The sequence below is a fragment of the Sardina pilchardus genome, chromosome 10 (genome assembly GCF_963854185.1).
Source record: "Sardina pilchardus chromosome 10, fSarPil1.1, whole genome shotgun sequence".
Taxonomy (NCBI): Eukaryota; Metazoa; Chordata; class Actinopteri; order Clupeiformes; family Clupeidae; genus Sardina; species Sardina pilchardus.
Window position 1 is genome coordinate 1,040,125 of NC_085003.1, and position 12,161 is coordinate 1,052,285.

Genomic DNA, 12,161 nt, shown 5'->3' on the forward strand with positions numbered 1-12,161 from the left:
TCTGTGTGTTACGTCTGCCTCTTGTACACAAACTGCATGTTGCACAGTTCACCCACATCTACCCACAATTCTTTGATTTATAAATAATCCCTGCATTAAAAAACTGCAATGTGTCAAATCTTTATATATATATATATATATATATATATATATGTATATGTAATACTGTATGGGCAATTCCATGTAAAACTGTCAAGTCCATAACCCCACACAGTGTCAAACTATGATGTGGATGATGATTTCTTAAAAGTTTACCATTTCGCTCTTCTTGTTTGTACAACATATTCAATGATATTGTTAACTTAATCATTTGCATTATATAAATGTAACCTGTTTTTCCACCCTTATGTCTCAACATATACTGGAGTCACATTCATAAACATAAACAGGATCCTAGGTTCTCAATTTGCTGGACTCGCTGTCTACCATAAAGTTAAAGAATAGTAATAACAGAAGAAAAGGTAAGAAGATGTTGATAGCGTGATTAACTAGTGTGGTGCCTCCACTGAAGAATGTCTTTACCACTGCCCTGGTGGACATATTTAAATCCTCAGAAATGTCAAGTGACTACAGTTACTTCTACCTGCTTTGATATAGCTTATCCTAAATGAAATACTATGCATAATGCAACAATCACAAAACATTTATTGTATCCTTTGTTTTTAACTCTTAGAATTCAGTTCAGTACGACATAATAAAATGAAAGTACGAAAATAGTTTTTAAACCCCTTTTTAAAAGTTCAACCTATCACTTTCAATGAAATCTCAATTAAGCATTACGTAGTTCTAAATAGTAACTGTGTGGTAATAATTCACCTATACCACCCATAGCCTAAATTAATTAAATGTTTACCATGAACAATAGTTAAATGAAACACACAGTAATACTTTCTATAACACTTTGTGTTGGATGTAATTAATTGGACCTAGAATTGTTAACTGCTATAAGTGGGCCAAACTTCCCAGTTTAAGTCTCCACACATAAGCTTGCCTACCGAGTCGAAAAACGTAGCTCCCACTTTCCTTAGCTGTAGTGGAATTCTGGGATTACTCCCTGAAGCGGAAACTATTATTTTAACCTAATTATAATTACGATTATTATTGGGGAGGTTATAGGTTTGCACTGATTCGGGTAGGGTAGTGGTAGCAATATACTGGATGGTATATCGGTTAGAATATAGGACGGAGAAGAGATGGGGTTTAACTTTGTATTGTTCCAGCAGAGACATTCAGGATTTCCATACAGAGAAATATGGGTATGGCTATTTATATACTTTAATATAAACTTTTTGTTCGTGACTACTACGTTATTAAGTGGTCAATTACGCCATCTAGCGGCGTAAAATGGTACAGTGTAATAGCGTTAAAAACTTCCTGTATTTGGAATGCAACATCCTTACAACAGTATAACGCTAAACAGTAGATTCCTAAGCGAAACACATGAAGTATTATAATTTCAAAGAACACTTACACTATATTACTTCATGGAAATTATGTCAAGAGCAAGTTTAACTATATTAGCAAACCTCTTGCATACCAGTGTGAATTAACTCGATGTAAACATCATACAAACTTACTTTTCATCAATGACTCGCAACTCTGAATGTCAAAGACTGGATTTCTCAGGATAACTGCAGGAATTGTCAAAAGGTAAATTAATTATCTCTGTTTAAGTGCACAACGAACTTGCACGTCTCTGCAGGTACTAACAAAAATAAGAAACTTAACAGGAAGGCACGTGAGTTTACCACATGAAATATCACGACAAATGCTAAATCACAGCGAACCGAACACACAAATGTCCCGGCCTTTTCTACATAATTACTCAAACTATAATGAACTCTACATGCTAATACCTTACAGATGTAAACTTGTGCACATTCAAAGGATACACAACGAATACAAAAGCAGTAGCCTACATATAAAAATGCAAAGCGAAAGTAAACAATAGGCCTAATCTCTGTTACATCTTCTAAAGACGTTAAACAACATGTTTCAGGCACGTTACAACATATGCTGAACAGTAAATATTGTAGGCTCACTAAGTTCTGAGCTAGCTCAGCTATCCAGCAAGTTTACAATCACTAGGCTAGGACGAACAAAGAATGCAGGAAATCTTCACTTTTTTCTCCCTTCCTTCATTTATGCTGTAAAACTGTGAATACAGAAATAAACTATTTTCAGTCCATTTGTCTTGTCTAGCCACGCATATAGCGAATTGCCGCCATATCAAAAAACAAAGAAATCTTTCTCTTAAACATATCTTATTTTCTGTACTTATGTCTAAACACATATTTCACTAGAACAACTTACAGGCATTGCCTTCGTATGGGTAAGAAATAACTATAGCAGGTGGAAAACATAAATTGTCCGGAGACAGCAACCAGTGTGAATCATCTCAGTGACTTCTCTCGTTTTAACGCTAAGCAGGAAGTATTTACTAGCCTACTAACACTCCAAAGTAGATTCTGATAAGGCCAGTAGATGGCGCTCTAACATAACAAATGACTGGTAAATACTGAGTGCAATAACATAAACGAAATCTTGGTCGGCTCAGACCGTGACAATATTATTGACTAAACAATAAACTTGTAGGAATGAGGTGTCAAACTCACTTTATGGTCAATTATCATCACACATAATGACTGGTGCATACGTGCAGGAGCGGTCTTTCTAACAGGGAGTGATTTACCCAGAATGCTCCGGTCAATTATGGTAAATAACAATAAATAAAATCGAATTCCTCTCAAAACATCACAAATATATCAAACGATGTCCTGTAATCATTACAATCTCCTAAATAGTAATTCATTACGAAGAGAAACCATTACAAATTGTCAAAAATGAAACACCGTCACAGTGAAAAATCGTGTGATTGCGACTATATAGAGCACCTGGACATCAGTGTTGATTAACAACGAGTAAGTCCATACTTGCCTCTCGAGGCCATGGCATCGTTAAGATCTACACAGTCTCGGGATGAGACATCGTTGCCGACAATCCAAATCGATCATGTGCATTGCACCGTTGCGGACTATCTCAGTCAATCAGCTCTGACAAACACGATGTTGTGGTATGTTAGCTGGTCTAAACCGTGTCATAAAAAGTACTACATGATGGAACTCGTGCCAGTTCCTTTTGCAAGAATTGGCATATTTTGATTTTTTTTTTTTTTAAATATCAACATTGTATCTTAAATCACTCTGGAATGTCCTTTTGGCATTACTTTAGCAATTTAAGATGAGCTATTCTGCTTAATAGTATACATTCGCCAACACACACGTTTTTTGCTAATTATAAAGCCATCGACAGACCAAATAACACCAAATTTATTGAGGGTGCTTTGGATGGGGTCTCAAGTCATCCCACCAAATATGGCTTTCATACGTCACAGTATTTCCAAGATAGGCACACTTCCTGTTTGGCTGCTTCGCTCGTTGAATTTGATTGGTTATAACAGGCGAACGCTTGGACGTATGAAGGCGAAATCAAGGCGGTTGATCCGCCTTGGTCTGTAGATCACGCGTGCCAAGTTTCATGACGATCGGATGAACTATGCGGCCAGAGTTGCTTTACTTTGACTTTGGACAAAATTCAAAATGGTGGAAAATCCAAATAAGTTTTATCAAAATCGGCCATACGGATCAAAAGTTACGGGCATGAACGTGTTTTCCAACTTTGACCAGTTGGTGGCGCTAGAGCGTGAGAGTGGCGCAGAGCATGAAACCTGGTGGTGTCAATCAGGGTAGTCTCCTCTATCAGCATACCAAATTTCATGACTTTATGTCTTACGGTTTGGGCTACAGGTGGAAAAATGTGTGGGCATCAGCGCTCAAAAATCACTTTTCCATTCATTCCTATGGGAAAAAATCGACCGGAAAAACTGGAATAACGGGAGAACGACAAGGCGTATCAAAAAGCTGTATACAAGCCACCATCCTCGCATCAGGACGCATGTGTGAGAGGTGGAACGGCGTCTCTAGCTCCAAATCCCTAGGACAAGATAGGGAGACAAGAGTTGGACTTAAGATAAATAATTTGGATAATATGAAACGCACGGATAACAATAGTGTGCTTTTGCAAGCACACTAATAATAGGAAGAACAATAGTGTGCTTTTGCAAGCACACTAACTCCTGTATATTCTCATTCAGGCGAAGCACTGCTACTTGGGGTTTGCAGAAGTAGCAATGGGGCTTTTCAGGTCCTGTGTGCAAATCACTCTGCCGAAGTAGCAGTGCTTTGCCAAAATGAGAATATAGTTCCAAGTATTTACATGCTTAGAAAAATGCTGTGCCTCATTTTTAGTGAAACTGTGGATGAGATGGTGAATAAGTGCATTTCTCAAATGTGGGCGTGTTCCTTTAAAGGCCATGTGCTACAAGGACTGGTCCTACCATGGGGAGAGAAAAGAAAAACTTGTCAGTTAAAGGTGCTCTAAGTAACCCAACATCGCTTAGAGCACCTTTAACAAATTAAACATGTGACAGTAACCATACCTCACTGATTTTTAACAATACTCTTTAGGCTTGGTTTCAAGGCTGAACCATTACATTGTTTGAAGTTCCAACCACTCTGTGACAGGACAGGAAAATCCTGTTTAAGTGTTCCCAAGATGAATGTAATTAGTGGGAAGCATAAGTGAGGGTATAAAAACAATCACAACAATATTCACAGTAAATGTGTTCAAGATTATTAAGAGGACACTGTTGGAGATACTGTCATTTTATTAGTGGGAGTGCAAATATTGAAAGACTATCTTTAAAATCTCAATGTGAAAACTGATACATATTCTGATATCTTAATGCTTAAACATAGGTCTAGCCATCAATTATAAACACAAAGGAAAACAGTCCATCTTAATTTAGGTTCAAGTTACAGTTTGTGTGTTATATTTGCTTTGTGCTGGTAAATATGAACTATTTACCAATGAACTATTTACCAATGATGCCAAAGATGCATCTAAATCAGATGACAAATCAAAAGTTTCTGAAGCTGCTTGGCAAGAAATAGATTGAGACGCAAAAAGAAGGAAGAAGTCCTACGTGAAAGTGACAAAAAAGTAAACATAAATACAGGTTAAAACAGTACTCTTAAATGACATCATTACTTGTCTAACCAGAATACAACGACATGATGCAACCCTGAAGAGGGAAAAGGTGTTGTGAAATTGGCCACCAAACAATTCAATGGCAAATGGTGTAGCTATGTTGGAACTAGAGGATAGGGGGTTAACACAATGAAATAACTATGAACTAAGGCACCAAGATTACAATGCATGCAGGAACTCACCCATACCCATCTGGAGGGAGGTGATAAGCTTTGACTCGAGATTAAATCAATGGCAATATGAGGTCATGATTATCTAAGCCACTCTGCAGCTATATTTAAAATGGCATGATCATGAGATCACAGAATGATAAAAATCAAGTAACAAACACAGATCCAGTGATTTTTAAAGAAACAATATGCATAAAACATAAATTAACATCAAATCACAGCAAGGAGGACCATTCTATTTTCTGTTTTGCATGGGTTCTTTCAACTATCTTCTGAGAAATGTGATCGTCTCTATTTTACTAAACAGTATCTGTTAAGGAACTCTGACACAGAGTTAATAAGACATGCAAAGACAAACAGGACATGTTTTGAATGGATGCACATTTGTGCTTTAAATTGTTCTATAAAAAGTAGTCGTGGCAGATAAACAACAGGGTTAATCACCGCTTAATATGCGCTCAATCTCTTCTAGTCTTTTCAAGGCAGCTGCTCTTTTCTTTTCAATGTCTTTAATCTCTTTTGTGGATTTGCTCTTAGTCCGCTTGTCAAGTTGGCTATCCTCCAGGTCTTTTGATTGGTCCTGGCCTTGGTTGTCAGAGCTTTCTACAGGGGAGGATTTCCGTACATTCTTCTCATTCCCATCCCCCTGTTTGGCTTCTGCACTCACAGCCTGCCCTTTCCTCTCCTTCCTTTCCCCCTCAGTCACAGAGGAAGTAGCACCCTCTACTGGTAGCAAAACATGCCCTGAAGCACTAATTGCTGCCATCTTATTGCGGACAATGTTCAGGTGTCTGCGGACATATTCCTCCTGAGGAGCCATGGCCAGTGTCTCTTGGAGGCACTGCTCAGCCCGTAAAAGGTCTCGTTCCTCAAAGTAGACCACACACAGGTTGTGTTTGCCCTGCACATTGGTGGGGTCCATGCTCAAGATGCGCTGGAAACAGGTTTTGGCTCCATGTGTGTCTTTTTTGTGGTTCATTAGGATATCCCCTTTTAGAATGAGGCCTTTAATGTGTTCAGGATGGTAACGCAACAACTCATCCAACACAGGTAGGGCATCCAGCTCCCGTTGGGACTGGGAATAAAGTAGTGCCAAGTTGAACAAAGCACTTCGAAAGCCAGCCTGCAGGTGGACGGCCTTCCGCATCCAGTGTTCAGCTGCCTCATTCTCACTGGCATCCATGGCAAGCATCCCTAGATTGAAATAGCCATTTGCATCATTAGGCTCCTCTTCTACATAAGTGAGGAAACGGCGATTTGCTTCTGGACGGAGTCTTGCATCACCTATTGGGTCAGTTGGGAAAGATAAATTAAAAAGCTTGATGGATTAATCATGTTAGGGGTCTGAAATACATTGAAATGATTCAATGTAATATCAGAGCAACTTTTGCGATAGAACATACAAATTGCCTGCTGGAATACTAGATAATGTACAGACAGGTTCTGCAAGCATACTTTTGTATTGTTACATGCATCACATATGAATCTCATCTGTTTTCCAAATCTGCAGGAACTGAACAGATTAATACTGTATTCACCGTCTGCAGAAATACAATGGTCCCTTACCAGACTCCTGCATGAGTAGAGCTGAATTGAACAAAGCCAGCTTGTGACGTGGATTTAGCTCAAGGGCGCGATTGAAGTTTCTTAGGGCCTCTGCGGGCTCCTTCATTTCAATGTTGACTATGGCCAGATTGTACCAGAGATCAGCATTGGTGTGGTCCAACTCAAGGGCCCTGAGATAGGCATCCTTAGCCTCTGTAGGTTTATTCATCTTCAATAAAAGCTCCCCCCTGTAATTTGAAGTCAATATTAGAGCTGAAAATTGAAATTTTTTCTTTCTTTCTTTTTTACACAGTTTATCACACATCACATACATTCTTAAACATAGCCACACCACAATACATAAAACAATAAGGACAAGACAGCAAAATATGCAACAAGACAGACAGAAAAAACCAACAAACAAAAAAAAACCCATATAATACTAATAATCCTACGTTACCACAATCCGTATTATCCATTCATTTATAGGAGTTTATCTTTTTATAGTCTCTATGTAATTCAGTACTAAGGACCATGTGGATAAAAAATCTTGCAGTCTTGAGTGCTGCTGACTAATAATTTCTTCCATGGGCAATAAGTCTATTATCTGCTCCAGCCATTGACCCAAAGTGGGTACTGGCTGGGATATCCATGTGGTAAGTATACATTTTTTTGCAACATATGAAAACATTGTAAACAGAAATTTTTTTTGCAGAGGGAAGCTTGTTTTCCAAATCATAATTCAGCAAATATAGCATAGGGCATAGCTCAAAAGTACAGTTCCAGATGTCTTGAATTGCTATATGGATCTTATCCCAAAAGGAGTGAACAAGTTTACAACGCCAAAATAAATGCATACATGTTCCTAGTTCAGTTCCGCACTTCCTACACATAGGATCATTTGTGTTATCATACTTATTCAGCTTCACTGGGGTTATATCATATTTAAACAGGCATTTATAATTAGTTTCTTTAACTTTAATGTTTACAGTTGAAGGTGAGGTCAGTTCAGTACACAGAGTTAAACATTCATTTTTGCTGAATTTTATTTTAAGCTCTATTTCCCAGTTTGCTCTCAAGGGGGAAAAGGAGTTCTGGGAATTTTCAGACAGAAATCTATACAATTGAGATACAGCGCCCTCCATAATTATTGGCACCCCTGGTTAACACTAGAGGCGCCGGGCCGTTCTGACCCACTAATACCTAGAAGCGCCGCGCCCCGGTCATTTGACCGCTTTGACGACCTACTAGAAGCGCCGTGCAGGTGTGAACTACTTAAAGCGCGGCGAGGCGGTCAAAAGACCGCTGAGTCCTTAGAATGGGAGGTTGTTACTTACACATAATGATAGCTAGATGGCGCTTCGTGCACGAATCAAATGGTTTGGTCATAAATTCAGTTTGCACTAAGCCATGCGTCATTCGTGTCAGACCGTGTTGTTGATAGTCTGTAGTTGTTTCATTATGACATACAGCACGTTTGAGTTATCTGTTCATTTATTTGTGTTGATTTGTGTTGTTTGAGGTAAAAACTCTGGAAGAGTTCTTGAACAAACCTTAAGCAAACTTGACTTTCAACTTTTTCATGGTATTTCATTTTTTAGATTTCGTTTTTACATTTTGTATGCTACTTATAAATTTTATTTTAAAATGGAGGCGTTCTGTGATAGGAGCCTGACCCGACGGGAGGGGAAGGATGAAAAATGTCGACCCAACACCAATTTTCATTCATTTAGGGAGAAGCATCTTAGGGTCTAGCTACCTCGGAGGGAGGGAGATAGAGAGAGCTATGCTGAGCAGGCATAGGCCTATGCGCGAGTGAAAGATATTCTCCGTTTTGCGAATGTGTAGGCTATGTTTGCGCTGTCTGCTGAAAAAAAAGCTATAGGCCTATTGTTTCTACAATTTAAGCTAACTTCTATGTGAATTCGAGATTCAGGATTGAGACACACATTTTAACCGACAAGTAAAGACTAGGCGTAGCCAAATGGTCAGAGCTTCGGCCTCATGACCCAAGGATTGCTGGTTCGATCCCCGACCTATTCAGGGCTGAAGTACTTTTGAGTAAGGCATCAATAAAGTAGGCTGTATTCTATTCCTTTTCTATTCACACAACTACACGCACGCTGGCGAATTCGATCATTCTGAAACGCGCACATGCGATGAAACATGATTGCGCATTCTTCCACGAGTTGCCTAGCCAGCCTACAGCCTACAGGGGACAGAGAGAGGGGGTGGGGAGGCAGTTATTTGTCCTCATCAATGCCGCGGTGATGTCTGTAGCCTAGACGAGTGTATGGGGGAGGGGGAATGATCGGTTTCAAATAGGTTTGCAATGGATAGTGTGTTATGTATAGACCCGAAGCCATTTGCTTTGAGAATAACCGCTGGCTGAAGTTGTTGGCTGGCTAGCTGGCTCAGCCAAAACCTAAATGCTGCCTGCAGCCGCCAAAGTTTTCATGACTGATAATGGCTTTAGTTGCCACTTCATGTCTACAGATGTCTATATCGTACTAGATCTCAACACACAATGTTATTGTAGTATTTTGGACAACGTTCTGCACATTTCACTTCATTGTAGACTGCATGTGTTGTGAGCAGTGCAGCAATCTCTAAAAAGGAAACGGTGGAAGTCGCAGCCTAATAGCCTATCGCGTTCAATGCTGTAAATCAGTCTGTTCCAGAATATTTGGTTCATATCATCAATCTTTTTCGTTAATGGTAAACTCACTCTCGCTAATGGTAAACTCACTCTCGCTCTTCGGTCAGGTTAAGCAGCCATGGGCAGTATGGCCACGAAAAAGAGAAGATGCACTTTTAATAGCGAATGGACCGCAACATAGCTCTCTTGGCAAAGACCTAGAGGCGAAGCAGAGAGAGCATTTTGCATTTGCGTTTTTCTCAGTGGCATGGTGAAGAATACGATGTGAATACGGTGACCACCTGTCCCGCTTTACGTTCTACTTTACAACAATTTTACCCTTTGTCCCGCCTCACACAAATTGAGCATCTGTCCCGCTTTTTCATTCGACCCTAGCCAATTGAAAATAAATACACAGATACGTTCATAGGCGTAGGCTATGTGTTAACTTATGTCCAATAGTTATAGCGAATGGCGAATAGCGAATGGACCGGCCTACTTTCGTCTTTCCCCAGATAGGGAAATGCGTTCAACATAGGCTATATTTGGTCTCAACGTCAGAAGCCACCCAGAATTTGATGCCAAATTTGTCTGGTTTATTGTATTGTGTAAAGCGACAACGCGCCTGGGTCGGGAACAGCTGTTCATCAACCGTTATATTCTCACCGGGAGTGTAAGAAGCAATGCTGTTTCTTACAAACTTATCGAAAATCTCTGATATCATCCAGACTCAATCTAAAGACGAGAGTTAGAAAGAGATACATAGGGAGCCGAACTCCGGTCGTTCGCGTTGAAGGGCAGTTATTTACCCCTAGTCCAACTGATTCACGTGTCAAAGTAATGAGAGAGATACTATTGAGCCACCCGCCGTCGCAAAACCCTGGAATGAATATCATAATAGAAAATAGTTTGTACAATAGTAAACTATTTACAGCAAATATGTAAGAAAATGCTTATAGCCTACATTAGTCTGAGCTTTAAAGATACAACTAGGCCTATAGAAGATATACAACTTAGAAGATATAGAACTATGAATGTACGTAGGCATACTAAGTAGGCTAAGCCCAAATAAATGCATAAGAAAGGTTTGCCCACAGATGAATGATTTGGCCTATACTAAATTAATTTAATAGGCTACGACGAATTTCAGATGAAAATATTTTTTACACACATAGCTTTATGCCTAATAGAACAACGTCGCGCAACGTTTTCAAAACAAACTTTTTACCACTGTAAATCGCCTCCATACACTATGCCATGTAAAGGAAAAATAGTTATTAAAATAAATAACATATATAATAGGCTACATATTGCACATATATAAATTATATGTTTTATTATATTATCCTCATGCCCGACTGACAGGAAACTTATGGGAACCCTTGCGACATCTGCTGTGAGAAAAGAGAATAGCAGCCTGGAAAAACATGGCCGAACGTGAGACTCGCATTGTTGTGAAATAAGTAATAGCAAAATAGCTCTAAACTAGCTTGTACCGGTGTGCTTTTGGTCATGTAAAAATACTGGGTGATAAAACACGCATATTTAGGAAAAGTCGTGAACGTAGGGTCCTGGAATGTAATCGAGTGAAAAGATTTTTATTTTTTTTGTAATCACTGTGGTCAAATGACCGCAGCCCGGCAGTTCTAGGTATATCTAGGTCAAACCTACACGGCGCTTCTAGTAATACGCGTCAGCGGTCAAATGACCGGCGCTTGGCGCTTCTAGTGTTAAGATGTGTTCTTTAGCTTCTAATATATATATTTTTTTTCCAAATAATATAGGACCACAATGAAAAAAGCATAAAATCCAACCTTTAATACAAGTGCATTTATTTAGAACGGAAAAAATCCTACATTAAGAAATAATTATTTTACATCAAATCATGTGTGCCACAATTATTGGCACCCCTGATGTTAATGCTTTGTACAACCCCCTTTTGCTATAAAACAGCACCTAATCTTCTCTTATAATGTTTCACAAGATGAGAGAAAACAGAAAGCGGGATCTTTGACCATTGCTCTTTGCACAAAATCTCCAAATCATCCAACGACCTGGGTCCTCGCCTCTGCACTCTCCTCTTCAGCTCACCCCACAGGTTTTCAATGGGGTTGAGGTCTGGGAACTGAGATGGCCATGGTAGGAGCTTGATACGGTGTCTGGTGAACCATTTCTGTGTAGTCTTGGCCATATGTTTTGGGTCATTATCTTGCTGAAAGACCCAGTGACGACCCATCTTCAGCTTTCGGGCAGAGGCCACCAGATTTTGATTTAAAATGTCCTGGTATTTCAAAGCATTCATGATGCCAAGCACCCCAACAAGGTTCCCAGGCCCTTTGGAAGAGAAACAGGCCCACAGCATCACCGATCCTCCACTATACTTCACAGTGGGAATGAGGTGCTGTTCTGCATACTCATCTTTTTGTTACGCCAGACCCACTTAGAGTGTTTGTTGCCAAAAAGCTCTAACTTTGTCTCATCCGACTAAAGCACACGGTCACAGTTGAAGGCCCAGTACCGCTCCAGACGTTTGTGCTTATGATTTTGAGTGAGAAAGGTTTTTTTTCGTGCATGTCACCCAAACAACTTGTTGGCATGTAGATAGCGCCTGATGGTTGTTTTGGAGACTTTGTGACCCCAAGATGCAACCATTTGATGCAATTCTGTAACAGTGAGCTTTGGAGATTTTTTAATTTCTC

At 39.6% G+C, this 12,161-nt stretch overlaps 1 protein-coding gene across 1 annotated transcript in view; it reads right to left on the reverse strand.

The window, feature by feature from the left end:
• Positions 1-4,708: 4,708 nt before the first annotated feature.
• The window catches only part of tmtc3 (transmembrane O-mannosyltransferase targeting cadherins 3), a 73,822-nt gene continuing 66,369 nt past the window's right edge, over positions 4,709-12,161 (reverse strand). The window contains exons 14-15 of the mRNA XM_062547469.1: positions 6,846-7,072; positions 4,709-6,563 (exon numbers count right to left, since the gene is read on the reverse strand). Of these exons, the coding sequence (XP_062403453.1) occupies positions 5,716-6,563; positions 6,846-7,072 (1,075 nt within the window). The 3' untranslated portion in view covers positions 4,709-5,715. The remainder of the gene's footprint in view (positions 6,564-6,845; positions 7,073-12,161) is intronic.